The 20239-nt window shown below is 45.5% G+C and overlaps 1 protein-coding gene across 1 annotated transcript; it reads left to right on the forward strand.

The window, feature by feature from the left end:
* Positions 1–1333: 1333 nt before the first annotated feature.
* Positions 1334–7356, forward strand: SIVA1 (SIVA1 apoptosis inducing factor). Its single transcript, XM_073638642.1, has 4 exons — positions 1334–1550; positions 4424–4588; positions 6689–6845; positions 7175–7356. The coding sequence occupies exons 1-4, from the start codon at positions 1433–1435 to the stop codon at positions 7230–7232; spliced, it is 498 nt and encodes a 165-aa protein (XP_073494743.1). The 5' UTR covers positions 1334–1432; the 3' UTR covers positions 7233–7356.
* The last annotated feature ends 12883 nt before the right edge of the window (positions 7357–20239 follow it).

Raw genomic sequence — 20239 nt, forward strand, 5'->3', positions numbered from 1 at the left:
CAGCAGCCAGGGGCAGTCTCTATGCTGTCAGAAGCAGCAGCTTAGTTAGCAAAGGGACGGGGTAGCACAGAGTCTATCGCATGAAAAGTCAAAAGAAGTTTTTAATAATCACTATTTAAAGGGAACCTGTCACCAGAAAAAAAAAACGCTGTTAACCTGCAGATATGGGGTTAATCTACAGTCTAATAGCGTTATTAACCTGCCCGGTGCCTGCACTTAGCTGGAAAAATTAACTTTATTATCCCGCCACCCCTCGTCTCGCAACGCCACACCGATGCTAGTTCAGTCATCACTCTGTGTATAAAAGTTCCCTGAACTTTTATATTGTTTTTGGACCTGGTGAGAGGTCCAGCCGAATTCAGCACAAGTCTATCAATGGTGCATATGAATCTATCTTTGGACCGCTCTGTGTCTGACTGACACTGGCTCTGCATTGCATTAGGGCCGGCTGTCAGTCAGGGCTGGGGGCGTTGTTAAAGCAGCCGGTCTGTATAGTCGGAGCGGTGACTAAACCTGCGGCACCCCCATGACTGAAATCGACTGCTGCCATGGGAATAAAGTTCATTTTCTCCCCGCAGCGTTTAACTAAGTGCCAACACCGGGCAGGTTAATAATATTAACCCTATATCTCCAGGTTAATAGCGTTTTTTTCTGGTGACAGGTTCCCTTTAAGAAATTTTGCAATTAGGATACATAAAGAGCAATAAAAATAATCAGTGCAAAGGTATTCATAGCCCTTAAAGGGAATCTGTCACAATATATTTTTGCCATCTAATCTGCGAAGACATGATGTAAAGACTGAAACTCAAATATGACTGGGCGCTGGACCTGGGGACAGTGAGCAAAGCACATTTTTTTTTTTTTTTTTTTTTTTTTTTTATTAAGTGGTAGAATTACTACTTTACGGTTATTTTACTCGCCTAAAAGAGATGAGAAAGTCGTACGGACCCACAATGGTGAAAATGGATACTACAGTTTACACTGCAGAAAACAAGCCGTGATACACTAACTGGGTAATACAAGTTATATCTCTTATAAAGCCCACATGATGGATTAGTAGTAAAGGCCCATGTGCAGGCATCGCAGCTCCAGAGCCCTCTGACCAGTGACCATGGCGGCCACTGCAGACCCCGGCCAGGGTTGCCATGGCAGCACAATGCGCACATCAGCGCTCCTGTATGAGCAGAACACAGCACCACCTAGGGGCAGCCGCCAGGACTGTAAACATAAACACTTATCACGAGGAGGGAATTCATAAGCCCCGCCCACCACATCAACAGCCAATAAAGTGTCACGTTTCGGTTGCTAGGGTCCCTCCTGATTGGTAGAGCTGCCTTGAGTGGCATTGATAAGTCAGACGACGCATGCGCGTTGTGGTGTCAGGCTTTGGCGCGCTTCCTATTTGCTGCGGCCTGCGGTGCTGTGAGGGAACATGCCCAAACGCTCGTACCCCTTCGATAGCCTGGCAGCCCCGCAGCTCAAGACCCACGTCGGCCAGAAGGAGCTGGTCCAGGGCGTGTGTGGAGAAAGCCTGAAGCGGGAGATCTTCGGTGAGCGACACCAGGCCTCTGTCAGGGCAGCGGGCCGTGTGCGGAGCTCCAGCCGGTGCTGCTGGCCTAGTGCAAGTTCTGCTGGGACTGGTGGTTGTTGTGCTGGGGCTTCTAGTTTCCTCAGAACTACTAGCACCAGCGGAGCACCCTGCACTAGGACAGAAGTACAGGCACCAGTGCAGCATTCCCCCAGCTTTTTCTTGGGATTTGTGGTTCCCTCGGAGGGGGGGGGGGGGGGGGTAATGCTGGTGCTTGTAGTACTGTCAGCGGGGGAAAGGTTGTTTACATTTGTAGTTTAAGGGAACCTTTTGGAAAAGTGCTTGACAACTAGGTCACACTATATAAATCCATGTAACCGGCATATATAGTGTGACCAAGTAATGGTTTAAAAAAAAATAAAGATTATACTCTCCTTCTGGTGGCCCCGGTCTTTTCTCTGCTGCGTCTGGTCTCTTGCACTGCTCGCGATGGTCTAAAACAGGGGTCTCAAACTCGGCTGGGTATATGGGCCGCACATGGAAAAAATTTGAATTTGGGGGGCCGCATTCTTTGTTCAATGTGACATTTTTAGTGATACCAATTTTTTTGTATACACCTTTTGAACATTTTTGCCGTGTTTATTTTTTTATGGCTTGGGTCGTTATGGATGTGGCGATAATAAACGTGCACTTTTTTGTTTACTTTAGTTTACATATAAAACAGCATTTTTAGTGCCCAATATTTTTTCATGCTTTATTTTATTTTTTTTTTTTTTACAATTTTATTTCCCCCAATTGGCCACATACAGTAATATTGTCTTACGATTAGCATCATGTAGTAATGTGCCCCATCCAGGTCCCCATCCTGGTGCCCATCTTGTACTAATGTGCCTCATCCCGGTCCCCATGTTGTGGCTCTGTGCCCCCTGTGCTGTTCTTCACACACATAAAATAGAAAAAAAAAAAAGATGATTCTCACCTGTCCTCCGTTCCCTCGGCGGCCTTCCTGCAGATGTGGCCCGCAGGCACCACAGAGTCCGACCCCTTGACGATCCCGACCTGGTCCAGGAGGAGCCGCCGACAGCAGTGCTGAATTGCCACACAGACTGTTTCCCAGCACTGCATTTCCAATGCCAGCCGCTGGCCAATCAGAGGCCAGCAGCTGACATCTGCATATGACAGTGACGTCATACTCGCTGCGCCGACACGCAGATATCAGCTGCTGGCCTCTGATTGGCCGGCGGCTGGCTGGAAATGCAGTGCTGGGAAACAGTCTGTGTGGCAATTCAGCACTGCTGTCGGCGGCTCCTCCTGGACCAGGTCGGGATCATCAAGGGGTCTGTGCCTGCGGGCCGCATAAAGCAGCCTCAGGGGCCGCATGCGGGCCGTGTGTTTGAGACCCCTGCTCTAAAAGGACCTTCCATTTAGTTGTGACAGGTCAAGTGACTGCTGACTAACGTCATGGAAGGTCCTTTTAGACCACCGCAAGCAGTGCCAGAGACTGGACGCAGCGGAGAAAAAACTGGGAGGACATCGGAAGGTGAGTATAATCTTTATGTTTGATTTGAAAATGTATTTATTTATTTTTTTTATAAATGTTCTATGGTACCTGGGTCTGGAGGAGAGTCTCATCTTCTCCAGACGCGGGTACCATCCGCACATTGAATCGTTTAATATCCGCATGTGTACATGTAGTGATATGGATATCAAGCGTTTCAATGCAAGTCAATGGCAGCAATTACTCTGCGTGTCTGCAAAATTAATGGACATGCTGTGGATTTTTCTGCAGCATGTGCACAGCACATGTGGATTATCATTGGGGACCATGGGGCACGTATTACCAAGTTTTGTTTTTTTTTTAAGCGTTTTCGCTGCAGAAATTCCACTGCAAAAATGCTTGAAAAAAGCATAGTGGGCACGCAGCCTTAGATCAGGAATAGGACAGACATTTATAGGACATTTCATAACTTTCCCAAATTCTTCTGAAAAAATATTCCCCACAAACTGCATTGAACTACCGTACCTAATTTATTATATATTTTAGGAGTCGGTCCATTTTATACCGACTCCACCTAAATGGGCTCTGACCCCACAGCCCTGCTGATAGGCATCTGGTCTTTTAGAGTAACCATATTGTAAAGACAATTAGCCCCCAGTGTAACATCGGTATAGTTCCTATAGTCAGTCTTGCCTTTTAATCCATTGGGTTCTTATAGTTTGTAAAGTCTCACAAGTGCTGGTGCTAGCTCTGTACCTACAGCTCTCTAGATGCTTTCTCCTCCTGGTGCTGCCCTCCTGTCAGTGATTGACAGGTCTTCTGAGACATGCTTTCCCAGCTCACATCTCATGCAGGTGCAAATGTTTTTTCTTGGGGAGCTGTAATGTCCTGATGACTTTGCTAGAGCCAGACTATCCATATACACATGGGAATGGCAGAGACCAGTGCTGAGCAGTAAGCTGGACGGCTGTAAGTGCAGGCTATGCCCCTGCCAGCTCATCTGCATAAGAATTCACTGATAGATTAAAAGATGAGGGAGACAGACTTATGAAATAATGTACAGAATTAATCATCACTTCAGATTTCTTTACTGTAATGGTTACTTTGCGGTCTACAAACCTACTGACGGGTTCCTTTTTAGGGATTTGGCTGTGGACCATAGGCAGAGAAGACTAGTCTGGCAATGCTCCCAGCTGGCCTCTTCCTCCCTGCTCAGATGATTGACAGGTCTCTCCCATGTGTGTATCAGTAGAGACCTGTCGATCAATGAGAGCGATGCTGGGAGAATGCGGCCATGGACAAACCAACTACTCATCTCCACCAATGGTTCACGAACTATCTTCTAGACTTTTTTTTTTTTTGCCAGTCATGCTGATCACTGTCATAATCTGTTACAGAAAGGACCAAAAAACTCTTGTTTAGTGGAGCGAAAGCCATTATGGGAAATCCAGGACCCCAGAATAAGAACAATAATCCAGAAGGCGAGACCCCGGTGTGTGAGCTACTGACGGGGCAGACCACTATTGGACAAGATGGAAGGCTGCACCGATCCTCACGGACATGTAAGGAGCACTGGAGTTCTTGAGTCTTGCTTGTCACTATCACATGGGATTCTCCGGGTTCAGGATTGTGTGTGAATGCACTTGGTGGATTACACTGACGTTCCTCACAGGGTGCACAACAAACCACGAGCAATCCACTTATTTTAAAGGAATTTTTAATGTAGAATATTTCAACGTTCAATTATACCATTTCAAGACCCCTGCTTGCTGTTGGTGAATGGACACGTCTGTTTGCAGTCAGAGGCTAAAACCTATACAAACCTAATGCTGCTTACATCTGAGGGTCTGGCACAGTTGCACAATGTAGACTGGAAGAGCATGCAAGTACCCGGAGCACAGGCTGTTTAGCTCAGTGGAGGTTAAGTGCATTTGTAGCAGACTCGGCTGTGAGAAACCATGTCTGTCGTTTCAGGCTTCATGTGTTAATGAATTAATAATCCACTGATGTTAAGTGCCTGCTGGTTATGCCCTTGGCCACACATTCAGAGTTTGGCTATGTTGTATAAGCCATGCTGTCAGACGGGGAGCACAAATATGTCTGCACTTATAACTGCAAACTGCCCTCTTCCATACAGATGGCCACTGTAAGTTGCCCTTTTGCAGTGGGCATCTGTGGGTGGGACTGTGGCCTCAGCTGGGTGCACACCATATGCCCCTATATGCCAGACAGTGGCCACGTGTGCACTTAGCTTGACCAAAATGCTAAGTGTATTTGGCTAGTGAGAACTTTGGAAAACTTTAATCAGTTGTATGATTTGCTTCTTGGGTTTCTGACTCCTGGTCTCACAATCTGTAGGATAACTGGATCCTAAAGAATAACTTTTGCAGTTAAAAAGGATAACTTTCATTCAAAACTTTATGCGACTTGTCCAATTTGCATATGTAGTCAGTGATTGTGTTATCTATGCATCTACCACTTCTTATTTTGTGAATGAGGCCTTAAAGTAGCTCAAGCAACATCAAAACTTTTTGTAAATAAAACATTATTTTTATATATATTTTTTTAAACTTGCAATATGGATCCAGCTTTCCTTGCTTGCAATGTAGGGGGAAACTTCTAATCCCATAGATGCTAAGTATCCATCGAACCTTGTCACAGTTGTATCTGGCTTTCATGGTGACCATGGCAGGAATATCTGCATGTGGGGGGAACTGCACCAATGGATTTGGAGGACTCTTGTTCTGAAAGGATATAGGAGGTGAGTCTCTGGAGAGCTTCAGGGCACCCAATGGAAAATGCACAGATCTGCTGCATTGCAAGGGGTGGATTTGTTGGTTATAAAACAAAAAACAAAACAATGTTCTGTTAATGTCAGATTTTCTCTGAAGTTGGTGATTTTGTAGTATACTATCCACAATGCCATTGCACAGATTTTCTGCTTGGTATCTGACACACTTGGTTCTCCAGCGCTGCGTCCGATAGTGGTTATACCATTGTATGAGTTTAGAGATGTCCTCCTCCCTAGACACTAGCAGTTTTGTCCATGGTCATGGCTTAGTGTTGCAGCATTCACTTACATTAGACCGTTCTGCATCTCTGGGCACGTCTCCTGGATAAGAGGTAATGTTCTGGGGAGTGAAGGGCACCTTGTTACGGAGACTCAGTCTATATGCCTTATTGGGTATCTGCTGCTAATTTTACCCTGTGCATTGCAGAGGGTAAAATCCACATTAAATTCTGTAAGCCTAGAATCACATCTATCACACTTAAAGGGATTGTACAGTGAAAGGGGAAGAAAAGCCGATCAGGGCACTCTAATACCTGTTACAATATGGTGTGGTGGGTTGCTCATGACCGCAGCTTCATTCATTCTCTATAGGGCTGCTGTCCATCCATTTCCTATCAAACTAGACAAGTGCCTCCTTCTGACTATCGGCGCTGGTTTGAGTGGTTAGACCCCCCCCCCCCCCACTGATTACAAGTCACTACCTAGCCTATGGATTGGTGATGTGTGGAGTGTTTTTTGACTTGTCAAGTAGACATTCGTAACCTGGATCCTGAAGCTTGTTCTATACTTGGTGCTGCTCTGCCTTTCTATTGCTCTTGTGTTAACATATCTTTTTCTGAGCCTGTAGATATCTGTTTTTTCTTCCAAGCAGCGCAGCCTGTGGAGGGGTCCAGAGCGTGCTCCTCCTGCGTCCGATCAGTCAGCGATAAAGAAGCCTGCAAACATTGTGAACGGTGCATCTGTAGAGATTGCAGCACATCATGCAGCTGCTGCTATTCAATCGCTTGCTCCAACTGTACAGTTCTCATGTGAGTATCACAGGTTGCCCCTCTTTATCCCCCCCATTACTGCATTGTCATACTGCAGGTGACGTTTCATCAACTAGTGCCTGCCAGGACTCTGCACCGTGCTTTATTTGCATTGTTGGCATCTATTGCTTTATGGATGCCAAATTGTCACTGCCCCCTGTAATGGCCTAATATGAATGGGAAGAATCCAGTTGTTGGAGGACTCTAAAAACAGAATGCAGGTCCAGTCCATGTATAATTTGCTATAACTCGATGCACAATCTTGATCACTGAAAGCTTCCATATTCACTGTCCACAACAGCGCTGAAATGTGTCTTTCCCTATTTCAGTGACGGTGATCTTGGGGAGCGAGCGTTCTGCACGGCTTGTTCTGTATTTGAAGTGTAAACCAGGGACTCCATCCTGCAAACTGTATGTCTGTCTTTTTTTTTTTTAAATTTTGATATCTTGTATGTATTTTATATTGAAATCTAAAGAAATAAAGTTTATATTGTATTGATTAAAACAACCACCAGGTGGCAGTACAGCCTCTTTACTGGAAGCAAAGTGGTACGACTGGCAAACTTGAGATCATGGTGGTTGTGGCTGGAGAGGCGGCATGAGATTTTGCGACTCTAAAATCTAGATTTGCTAGTTTTAATTCTCTAAAACAGAAGTTTTCTCAAAGGGTTTGTCCAGGACTTTTTTTTTTTTTTTTTTCTTTTACAGGCATGTGGTTAACAAAGGCAACAAACGTGCTTAGTTCCTAGGCCTATAAAAATAATATATATATTATTATTTTTTTTTATTTATTTTTTTTTTGTGTTGTCCGCTACTAGGACAACCCCCTTCCCGATCTGAATGTTTGCCCCCTGTGAAAATAAACACTTGTACTCTCCTTCTGTGCCGCCTCGGTTCCAGCGGTGTCTGCACTCTTTCCTGGGGCTTGTGTGCAGTTATGACATGTGAGCTCTGCACACAATCAGCGCTGGTGCAATCAATCAAGAGGAGGCGAGAGCTGTGATTGGCCTTTAAATAGTCCTGCATAACACCCTTTAATTTATGGTACTTTAAATCCAAGATGTACATGATGTCCTCTAATCTGCATTTTTAACGTGCAGAAAAGTGTGACCATAGACTTAAAGGAATGGTGCTAGCACATGCTTCCTGAACAATGGGCAGCATGTGTCACACTCTGCAGGATTTCAGCCATGGATATCTAACCCTGAAACTGCTGCCTTTTAACCACTTCGCACCAGAGCCTGTTTTTGCCTTCGTGACCAGGCCAATTTTTACAATTCTGACCACTGTCACTTTATGAAGTAATTACTCTGGAACTCTTCAACGGATCCCCCTGATTCTGAGAATGTTTGTTTTTTCATGACATATTGTACTTCATGATAGTGGTAAAATTTCTTTGATATCACTTGCGTTTATTTGTGAAAAAACGGAAATTTGGCGAAAATTTTGCAATTTTCAAACTTTGAATTATCATGCCCTTAAATCAGAGATATGTCACACAAAATAGTTAATAAATAACATTTCCCACATGTCTACTTTACATCAGCACCATTTTGGAACCAAAATTTTTTTTTTTGTTAGGGAGCTATAAGGGTTAAAAGTTGACCAGTAATTTCTCATTTTTCCAACAAAATTTACAAAACCATTTTTTTAGGGACCACATCACATTTGAAGTCACTTTGAGGGGTCTTTATGACAGAAAATACCCAAAAGTGACACCATTCTAAACTGCACCCCTCAAGGTGCTCAAAACCACATTCAAGAACTTTATTAACCCTTCAGGTGCTTCACAGGAATCTTTGGAATGTGGAAGAAAAAAATTAACATTTAATTTTTTTCACAAAAATGTTACTTTAGACCCAATTTTTATTTTCACAGGGGTAACAGGATAATATGGACCCCAAATTTTTTTGTGCAATTTCTCTTGAGCGTGCTGATACCCCATATGTGAGGGAAAACCACTGTTTGGGCGCACTGCAGGGTTCGGAAGGGAAGGAGCGCCATTAGACTTTTTGAATGTAAAATTTGTCTGAATAATTAGCGAAGCCATGTTGCGTTTGGAGAGCTCCTGATGTGCCTAAACAGTGGAAACCCCCCACAAGTGACACCATTTTGGAAACTAGACCCCTTAGGGAACTTATCTAGATGTGTGGTGAGCACCTTGAACCCCAAGGTGCTTCACAGAAGTTTATAATATTGAGCCGTAAAAATAAAATTTTCACATTTTTCCCACAAATGTTTTCATCCCTTAATTTTGCATTATCATAAGGGTAATAGGAAAAATTGCACCATGAAACTTGTTGTGCAATTTCTCCTGAACACGCCGATAACCCATATGTGGAGGCAAACCACTGTTTGGGCGCACGGCAGGGTTCGGAAGGGAAGGAGTGCCATTAGACTTTTTGAATGTAAAATTTGTTTGAATAATTAGCGGATGCCATGTTGCATTTGGGGAGCCCCTGATGTGCCTAAACAGTGGAAACCCCCCACAAGTGACACCATTTTGTAAACTACACCTCTCAAGGAATTCATCTAGGGAAGTAGTTAGTATTTTTTAATTTATACCATTGGGCAGTGAAAAAAGCATAATTATATTTTTACCACAAAAAAATGTTTTACCCTCAGATTTTACATTTTCACACAGGGCAATGAGTAAAAATGGTGCCGAAACGTGTCACACAATTTCTTCTAAAAGTGGCAATACCCCATATGTGGCTGTATCGTACCGCTCAGCCATACGGCGAGATCTGGGAGGGACGGAGCGCTATTTGACAACTGGAGAACAAATTATTGTAGAATAGGCATTTGGATTTGGGAGCACAATTTTCTGAATTTCTTTTGGGGGGCAAGGGCCATTTCTCTTTTCCAGAGAGCCTTTCTGCTACCAGTAACTTGGAAGTCCTTTATATTTTTAACAGATGACGGACCTGAGTGAGGACTGAGTTGAAGCTTTTATTGGGAACATTTTACGTAACATTTATCCGGCGCTCTAGGCTGAGCACTTACATCGGGGTTTCCATCTAAATTTCCAAGTGATGTAATTCAGATGAAACCCCTGCAGGATCCATTCACTGTAATGAGGCAGCAGAGTTACTCTGGACTCCGTCTGGCCTCTGTTTAGCGGTGTCCTTTTTTTTTTTTTTCTGAAGTGCACAAAACTCTGGCCAACCGCACTTTTATGCACGCCTAAAACAAATGACACCATGGGATCACAGGCCAGACGGCATCCACAGTGGCCTATATCTGCCTCATTACAGGGAATCTTCCGTCATGGGTTCCGGCTGAATCGCATGCTTCAGAGATTTACACGGAAACTCTGGTGTAAGTGCTCAGCGCAGAGCGCAGGATAAATGTGTGCGGAGCCTTACTGCGATCTTTGGGAGACATAATAAACAAATCGGTAGCAGGTGAAGAATTGGTTTTATTTATTTTTTGCGCCGTTCCTCATGCGGTATAAGTGATTAGATGACTTTATTCTTCGGGTCGGTGCGATTACAGAGATACCAGATCTATATTGGGTTTTTATGACTGACAGCTGTCACACACTAAGACACTTTTTTTTTTTTTTTTTTTTTTTTTGCAAAATCTAGTTTTTGCATCACCATATTTTGAGAGCTAGAATTTTTCCATATTTCGGCCGACAGTCATGTGATGGCTTGTTTTTTGCGGGACGAGTTGACATTTTTATTGGCACCATTTTTGGGTACGTGACATTTTTTTTGATCGCTTTCTATTCCATTTTTTTGGGAGGTAAAATTAACAAAACCCAACAATTCAGGAATTGTTTTTTGAGGTTTTTTTTTATGCCGTTCTGCATGTGGTAAAAGTGATCAGGCAGCGTTATTCTTCGGGTCAGTACATTTACAGCGATACTACACTTACTGTATATTTTTATGTTTTGGTGCTTTTACACAACAAAACAATTTTATAGAAGAAAAATATTTTTTTTGCATTGCTTTATGCTGAGCGCTATAACTTTTTTTTTTTTTTTTCGGCTGATAGAGCTGTATGGCGGCTTTTTTTTTTTTTTTTTTTTTTTTTGCGGAACAAGATGACGTTTTCAGCGGTACCATTTTTATTTCGATTTTGTTTTTTGATCGCATTTTTTTTCCACTTTTTGTTTGGCGATATGATGAAAAACATATTTTTTTGCTCCGTTTTTATTTTTTTATTACGGTGTGCACAGAAGGAGTTAATTAGTGTGACAGTTTTATAGCTCGGGTTGTTTCGGACGCTTCGATACCAAATAAGTGTACTTTTTTTGGTTTTGTAAAAATATACGGATTTATTGTGTTTATTTTTTTTTAGTTTAAAACCTTTTTTTTACATTTTTACTTAGTCCCTGTATGGGACATTAATTTTTATTTTTCTGATCTCATGTAATGTAATAGACATGTATTACATTGTATGAGATCTTAGCTGACTGTTTCACAGTCAGTGTCCTGCCAGGCTTCAGCTGCAGGCTGAGCCAGGCAGGACACCATATATGGCAGATCTGGAGGCGGTCATGTGACCTGCAGCTGCCATAGCAACCCCAGGTCCTGGAAGCTATCAGGGGTTGTCGGAGAGGTAAGCAAGACAACCCCCTCTCCTCCTTCTATCTTCTATATGCCGCGATCACTATAGATCGTGGCATATAGAACATAGCAAAGGTTTAACATCACTGGGACCTGATCCAATCAGGTCCCGATGATGTCCACTGTCAGAGTTAACGCCCAGCAAGCGCCGACGTTTATCTACAGTGGGCGGTCAGGAACCGGTTAAAGAAAAACAAAGCTGCACTGGACACTGGTGGCTTGGGGATCAGGTATCCACCATCAAGCTCCTTGTAAGGTGCTTTACTGGTTGACTCTTCTCTTCCTGCTGGTGGAAGGTATACTAGACTTTTTCTCTAAAGGCCTTCTTCTGTGGTCAATAGGAGTCTTGTACTGACTTTAGCCCAAGGCTTGCACAACTGTATTATGGCTCCAATTCTTAGCCTGATCAATTGGGTAGTCTAGCCTAAAAAATAAAAAAAAAAATAAATCCCGGCCATGTGTTGGTTCAGTTCTTGTGATCTATAGAAACTTGGCCTACAATATGATGTGATTCTTCTCTACAACAGCAGGTTTCTAAATTTCTGGCAGCTTGTGAGCATCTAGTATACCCTGCAATATAAATGTGGAATACTGACATCTTGTATAGGGATGTTAAAGAGGTCCAACCCTGAAATTATTTCTACATCCATCCCCCTCACTAGCTCTGCTCATCTGTGCCCTTGTCACATGATTGCAGGGTGCTGATATGTTGGCATGACAGCCCAGGGTCTGCTGGAGACCCCTGTGTTTGTCATTGCTGAACTATGAGTGCTGCCCCTTAGCAGATAAGCATTTTTGCTATATATAGCAGTGCTTAAGCCCTGCTAGATGTAGCACAGGTGATCAGATCACAGCTTCAAGCCTCCTAAGGAGACTATTGGTGTGTGATCACCCTCCTCTTGCCCCTTTCAAAAAAATACACCTTTTAAAATCACCTGATTTATCAATAAATTAAAATAATTAATCCCATTGTTAAACAGCGGAACGAGAAATCAAAATGCCAACATTACAGGGTTTTTTTATTCTTTAGTTGCTGCAACATTGCAATAACTTACAATGTTTTGATTGCATCTAAACGAAAATGGTATCAATAAAGACGTTGGCTTGTTTTTTGTACATTAAGCTCTCACCTGGCCCCAGATCCCAAAAAATAGATGCTACAGGTCTTGGAAAATGGTGTTTGGTTTTTTTCTGGGCTTTTTTTTGGGGGGGCTTTTTTTTTTTTTTTTCCATTTAGTATCTACAAACTCCTATGACCTGGATAATAATGGCAGGTCTGTTTTAGGAAACATAGTAGTAAAAAAATTGTGGAATTGCACTTTTTTTTTCTTTTTTTTTTTTGCAGTTTCACCCCACTGTTTTCCAGAGCACTACATGATAAAATCAATGGTGTTGTTCAAAAGTACAACTTGTCCCACAAAAAACAAGCTCTAACACAGCCATATTGATGGAAAAATAAAATCGCTATTGCTCTGAGAAGGGGAGCAAAAAACAAAGTAAAAAAACCCAAAGGTGGTTAAAAGGAGGTTAACGCATCACCACTCCAGCTTTGTTGGGTTATTCATTGCTGGAGTGGCGTTTTTCAACGTAAGCCCCTGCCTCCACTCTTGTACGCCTCCTTCTGGCAGCTTCACCTTTTACCGATGCCGCTCTGGTCCCGTGACGCCATATTGTGACTGTAACTTCTGACTCGCCAGAATTCAGAAGTTGCGTTACAAGAGCTCAATGCAAGTCTGACAGCCAGAACGGGGTTTTCATAACCTTGTATTGAAAAGTGATCTCCGCACAGGTCACTTTTTGCCAGAGACTGGTGCTGGAAAAGGCTGAACATGAGACGGGGGACTTGCATTTAACCTCTGACTTTTGCAGTACATGTATGTCATGGACGGGAAGGACTTACCGACCAATGCAGTATATAAACGTCATGGTCATCGCCTGCGCATAGGGGGCTAGGTGGGGGTGATCACTGCTGGGTGCCAGCAGATTCTGACTGACACCCAGAACTCAGTGCCAGGAGCGGTGCCTACACTGCTTCTTGCACTTTAACCTGCTGAATGCTGCAATCACCATTGATCGCAGCAGCTATGAAACTGGTGGAGGGAAGAAGCCCCTCTGGCCTTGGATCGGCAGCATTTCAGGTGCCCAAACGTTGCCAAGGTCATCATGACATCTGCATCACCAGAGCTAGCAAAGTTGCTAGATCATGCTCATAACATGATGTAGCAAGTTTGTCAGTGCTGCACTGACTGTTTATATGGCATAGGAATTCTCCTGCATTCCTATGCTTTATAAGCAATCGGGCTGAAAAAAGTGAAGTTCCCATAGTAGGACACAGTAAAAAAATATATAGGTTGTGCCCTAGCAGCAGAGGATTGCGGTGGTGGTGGAGCAGCATAGCAGGAAGCAGGGTCCCTCCCTCAGGAACGTGGTAGCAGGAGCGATGAGATGCTGTGGGCCCGGTGTCGGCAGTGAAGCAGAGCGCTTTCCGGCTGCCACCTTACAACATCTGTGGTCTACAGGAAAATGGCCACCGGCGCATGTGCAGACTCAATGGCCATTTCCCTGAGGCCTAAGACTTCAGGAAGATGGCTGCCGGGAAAGCTCAGCTCTGACTGATACTGGGCCCACAACATCGCACAGCTTCTGCAGGCGCCGGCTTCCAGACGGAGTGACCCTGCTTCCTTGCCATCCCGTTCCACCACAACTCCCCGGTAAGCCTGTATTGTACTAGAAGACGCACCCAATCAAATGTGAGGGGAGAGGAGTGCATCTCATGGTCCAGAAAAATACAGTAGTTTTTGCAATAAAGCATCTTTTAGTGTGACCGCTGCCAAACATTAAAACTGGAAATAAATCTGGTATTGCTGTAATCGCCAATTCAAATATGTCAAATCGCTTATACCGCATGAGGAATGGCATAAATAAATTGAACAAATCAACAGCAGGTGAAGAACTTGGTTGTTTGTGGGTTTTTTTTTTTTTTGCCTCCCAAAGATCGCAGTAAGGCTTGGCTCACATTTATCCTGCGCTCTACGCTGAGCGCTTACACCACGGTTTCTGTGTACATCTCTCTGAAATATGGGATTCAGATGGCACCCCGCCGGAAGATTCCCTGTAACAAGGCAGATGGAGGCACCGTGGACGCCATCTGGCCTGTGCTCCCACGATGTCCGTCTTTTTATTAGGCATGCATAAAAATGCGATCCACCCCAGTTTTGTGCACCTCTGAAACAGACATTGCTGAACAGAGGCCAGACTGAGTCCAGAGTAACTCTGCTGCCTCATAGTGAATGGATCTTTTGGGGATTTCATCTGAATCGCATCACTCGTAGATTTAGATGGAAACCCCAATGGAAGTGTTCAGCGTAGTGCGCAGGATAAATGTGATCCCAAATGTTGTGTGAAATATATTCCTACCAAAATCTTCAAATCAATCCACAAAAAAAAGCAAGTCCCCACGCAGGTCTGTCATCTGTCAATAGAAATATAGGGGCTTCCATGTTACTAGTAGCACAAAGGCTCTGGAAAAGCGCCATGGCTCCTTGCCCCCTCAAAAGAAATCCAGTAAACTCTTTGCTCCCAAATCAAATGCCCCCCTCCCTTCTGAGCTACACAGTGCCTAAACCTTCATTTAGCATCCACATGTTTGTCATTTCTGTAGCGATGAGAGCCTGCCGAATTTACGGGTGTATGTCTTCAGAAGCACGAGCTGGTCACTACAACGTACTGGTCACTACAATGTCAGTTTGCAATTTTCACTCAGCAAAGTCCACTGCTGCTTGTTTCTGGAAAAGACCAATTGAGTCAAAATCATCACTACACCTGTAGATAAATTCCCAAAGGGGTATAATTTCCAAAATGGGGTAATTGGAGGGGGGATTCTGCTCTTCTAGCACTTAGGGGCTCTGTATATGGAGTCTGCATATTATTCTAGAAAAATCTGCGCTCCAGGAGGCAAATACCGTTTGGTCCTTCCAGAGTCTCACCGTGTGGCTAAGCAGTATTGTACAGCCACATATGGTATTTCTACATTCAGCAGAAATTGTGGGACACATTTTGGTGCAATTTGTTCCCATTTCCCAGTGTGAAAATGTAAAATCTGGGACTCAAACAATATTTTTGTGAGAAAATACATTTATTTTCATTTTTTTACAGATCCACGTCGTCAACTTCTGCTAAGCACCTGGGGGTTCTAGGTGTGCATTACACATCTAAACTCCTTGAGGGGTGTAGTTTGCAAAATGGGGTCACTTGTGGGGGTTTACCACTGTGTAGGCACATCAGGGGCTCTCCAAACGTGACATGACAGCTGCAGACCATTCTGTCAAAGTCTGGGTTCCAAAACGTCACTCCTTCCTTTCTAAGCCCTGCCGTGCGCCCAAACAATAGTTTTCCCCCACATATTGGGTATCTGCGTGCTCAGGAGAACTTGCACAACAAATTTTGGGGTTCATTTTCTCCTGTTATGCCTTTTGAAAACAAAAAAAAATTGAGGCTAAAAGCTTTTTTTTGTTTTGTTTTTTTTTTTTGGTGGGAAAAATGTGATTTATTCTTTTTCTCTCCACTACACACCCACCCCACCCCCATCCCTGGCCATACTTTCAAGGTGCTCACCGCACATCTAGATAAGTTCCCTGTGGGGTCTAGTTTCCAAAATGGTGTTACTTGTGGGGGGGGGGGATTCCACTGTTTAGGCACATCGGGGGCTCTCTAAACACGACATGTTGTCCTCTAATTATTCCAGCAAATTTTGCATTCAAAAAGTCAGATGGCGCTCCTTTCCTGCCAAGCCCTGCTGTGCGCCCAAACAGTAGTTTTCCTTCACATATTTGTAACATCCCTGGCGGCATGCAGGCATGGCTTACCACCTCCCACCATGCAAGACCGCCATCTTAGCTATCAATCCAGGCTGCACACTTTGCTCCAGTACCTGCTGTGTCTCTTGTCTGATTGCGTAGGGCAGCGGCACGGCTACTGCCTGATTCTTATTGTTTGTGTGCGCACTCCTAATGCCTCCCCAGCCTATTGCTGTGAGTCGCTGGATACTTAAACCCCATCCACCCAGTAGGGGGTTCCTGAGCAACACTTTTCTTCAGTGTGTTCCTTGCAACTGAGTTGCCAGGTTCTGTCTTGTATCTTGTCTGTTCCACCCCTGGGGGCTGTATACCCATGCCTGTTACCTGTATCTGTGACTTCTAGTCTGTCTCCGCCACCCTGGGGGCTGAGTTCCCAGGCTTGTTCCTGTCTGAACTGTGTCCTAGCCTGTTACCTGTTTGTCTCTATTTCCGAACCTTCCCTTTTCCTTCAGTGTCTGAACCGACACCTAACTCCAACTCGTCTCTGAACTTCTGTTTGTGAGTTTTGTGTACACTTGCTACTTCATTGTAAGTACTTTGTGTTTATCTGGTTCTGCTTGTTCACCGCATCTGCGGGTTTTGCTCTGCTTGTTCACCGCATCTGCGGGTTTTGCTCTGCTTGTTCACCGCATCTGCGGGTTTTGCTCTGCTTGTTCACCGCATCTGCGGGTTTTGCTCTGCTTGTTCACCGCATCTGCGGGTTTTGCTCTGCTTGTTCACCGCATCTGCGGGTTTTGCTCTGCTTGTTCACCGCATCTGCGGGTTTTGCTCTGCTTGTTCACCGCATCTGCGGGTTTTGCTCTGCTTGTTCACCGCATCTGCGGGTTTTGCTCTGCTTGTTCACCGCATCTGCGGGTTTTGCTCTGCTTGTTCACCGCATCTGCGGGTTTTGCTCTGCTTGTTCACCGCATCTGCGGGTTTTGCTCTGCTTGTTCACCGCATCTGCGGGTTTTGCTCTGCTTGTTCACCGCATCTGCGGGTTTTGCTCTGCTTGTTCACCGCATCTGCGGGTTTTGCTCTGCTTGTTCACCGCATCTGCGGGTTTTGCTCTGCTTGTTCACCGCATCTGCGGGTTTTGCTCTGCTTGTTCACCGCATCTGCGGGTTTTGCTCTGCTTGTTCACCGCATCTGCGGGTTTTGCTCTGCTTGTTCACCGCATCTGCGGGTTTTGCTCTGCTTGTTCACCGCATCTGCGGGTTTTGCTCTGCTTGTTCACCGCATCTGCGGGTTTTGCTCTGCTTGTTCACCGCATCTGCGGGTTTTGCTCTGCTTGTTCACCGCATCTGCGGGTTTTGCTCTGCTTGTTCACCGCATCTGCGGGTTTTGCTCTGCTTGTTCACCGCATCTGCGGGTTTTGCTCTGCTTGTTCACCGCATCTGCGGGTTTTGCTCTGCTTGTTCACCGCATCTGCGGGTTTTGCTCTGCTCTGCTTGTTCACCGCATCTGCGGCTCCGTTCCTGTATCCCAGTCTGCATGCCAGATGTTCCTGCCAGTGCTCACCTGTCTATATGCCAGTCTAACCTGCCTGTTCCTACATTCCCCTGTGTGGGTCAACAGCTGTGACCGGGGTCTGACCTGGAGTAGCACCTGGTTCACGGAGTCAACTGAGCTGCCGTGCGACCTTGGTCGGACCGGGTTGATACTTAGTTACGCCCCTCCAGGCACTCCTCGTTTCTTGGTCCAGTGGGATCACTAATCACACCAGCCTGTCCGGGCATGCCTGTAACAGTTTGCTCAGGCCATGATCCCCGTTGAGCCCCACGGCCCTTCGCTCTCGGAGACATTTGAATTCTTGTCTGGCGAATATGTGCACCAAGGAAAAAAATTTTCTCTAACTGACGTCCAGGCGATGTACGCACCAGCCCAAATGGAGCTATCGGCACTCGTTCCTGCGGATCCACCACGGTACTAAACGAAGACGTGCGTTTGTGTCGCAATGTATGCTGCATTTCAAATTCTATGCTCACTATTTTCCCACTGATCGGGTTAAAGTAGCATTCATGATGTCCTACCTAGTGGGTGATGCCTTGAATTGGATCACCCCCCCCCCCCTATGGGAAGCATGGGATCCTATCGTCTGACCTGCAGGCCTTCCTGGTGGCCTTTCTAATGGTCTTTGATAACCCCAACCCTGAGGCTTCTGCTAAAGCTTCCCTTCCTAATATCCTGGAGCAGTCGCGAAGGGTGATGCGCATAGGTAGCCCACCAGCTCTCCAGCCTGAAGAGACTGCTGCCCACATAGAACTCACACTGGATGATAATGCTCCACAGAATACTTCTCTTCCCAACCTCAAGAGGCAGTCCAGATGTGCAAGGCGTAGAGGTAAACCGTCACGCCAGGTTCTGTCCTCCCAAAGACCTCCTGTTCCCTAGCCTGTTGAGGCAGCTACCCGCACAGAATCCATGAAAGATGAGCATGTTCGTCAGGAAAAGCAGAGGCCGTAACGCGGTCACAAAATTGGATTGCGGTCCCGCTGCGGTTGTTTGGGACACCCTGATGGTCTCTGTCCAGCGAAGGTTGGAGAATCCCAAGACATTAGGCCTGTAGGAGAGGCTGCCCTTGGCGTTAGTGTTTCTCTCCACAGATGACCGTGACTGTCTCTGTGGCAAGTGAAGGCCTCGGATTAACCGGAAGTTTCGGGCTTAAAGCCTTGAAGAGTCGGTGTCTGATTCCCGTCCGACAACTTCAGAATCAGGTTTGGGCATTGTCAGCGGAAGGACGAGCCCTACTCAGAAACAGTCTAAATATGTTTGTACAAATTAAGCTCCAGATTGGAGCATTACACATGAAGTTCACATTCCAGGTTCTGTCTGGTTTACCCACAGGTCGTCCAGAGCAGAGAGATCTAGTGCCCACTCACGTCTGGAGATCCTGCATGGTGTTTCCTGGGGGACTGCTGAGGTACAAGGGGTGTTCAGTCCCCATATCTTCAGGACAGTCAGCAGTGTCTTCTTTTTCTTCACCAGATCTGCTAGTTGCTGAAGTCTCCGAAGGAAGGGAAGCGGAGGCATTGTCCCCACAGTCTCGACGATTGTACCAATGATCTGGCTTTAGGCACCGCCCTGCCTCGCAGACGTGTCATCTCAAAAACCAGACTGAAGTTGGTCCCTTATCAAGGATCCTCCATCTCTAACAAATCTGGCAATAAGTCCATCAAGGCGGTGGCTACCTCCAAGTCTCTGCACCCCTCCAACCAGGCGGAGGACCTCCAGTTGCCTCCTGAATCCTCCGGGGTGCTACCTGATAACAAATGGAAAGAGACTTTTCTGCACCCTGTACCTGGTATTTCGCCCACTTCATCCAGTAAGCTTGGCCAAGTGTACATCAAGGCGGTGGTTACCCCCAAGTCTCTGCACCCCCTCCAACCCGGTGGAGGATCTCCAGTTGTCCCGTGAATCCTTTGGGGTGCCACCCGATATTAACAAATGGAGAGAGACTTTCCTGTGTCCTGTTCACTCACTTCACTCACTTCATCTGTTGCTGAGGATGGCTCGATGGGAGGAAGCATCCTAGTCACCAAGATGAGGAGACCAGTTTCGTTCCCTCTAGTGGACAGAAGAGGTAATCTTCTTGAAGAGAAGGATCGGCCTCCAAATTCTCTGCAGAAAATCCTTGCTGGCCTGAAGAAGAGGGGGCGTAAAGGGGGGGGGGGGGTGTACTGTAACATCACTGGCGGCGTGCTGGCATGGCTTACCACCTCCCACCATGCAAGACTGCCATCTTGCCTATCAATCCAGGCTGCACACTTTGCTCCAGTACCTGCTGTGTCTCTTGTCTGATTGCTTAGGGCGGCGGCGCGGCTACTGACTGATTCTTATTGTTTCTATGTGGGCACTCCTAATGCCTCCCTAGCCTATTGCTGTGAGTCACTGGATACTTAAACCCCCTCCACCCAGTAGGGGGTGCCTGAGCAACACTTTTCTTCAGTGTGTTCCTTGCAACTGAGTTGTATCTTGTCTG

The sequence above is a fragment of the Phyllobates terribilis genome, unplaced genomic scaffold (assembly GCF_046119375.1).
Source record: "Phyllobates terribilis strain yellow unplaced genomic scaffold, ASM4611937v1 Scaffold_7__3_contigs__length_470593459, whole genome shotgun sequence".
NCBI classification, from domain to species: Eukaryota; Metazoa; Chordata; class Amphibia; order Anura; family Dendrobatidae; genus Phyllobates; species Phyllobates terribilis.

Bases quoted from the DNA above. Each gene is read 5' to 3' on its own strand.
- SIVA1 (XM_073638642.1), top strand. From the start codon at position 1,433: ATGCCCAAACGCTCGTACCCCTTCGATAGCCTGGCAGCCCCGCAGCTC. The intron at 4,589-6,688 runs GTAAGGAGCACT...TCTTCCAAGCAG, and splicing joins GCACCGATCCTCACGGACAT to CGCAGCCTGTGGAGGGGTCC. The intron at 6,846-7,174 runs GTGAGTATCACA...TCCCTATTTCAG, and splicing joins TCCAACTGTACAGTTCTCAT to TGACGGTGATCTTGGGGAGC.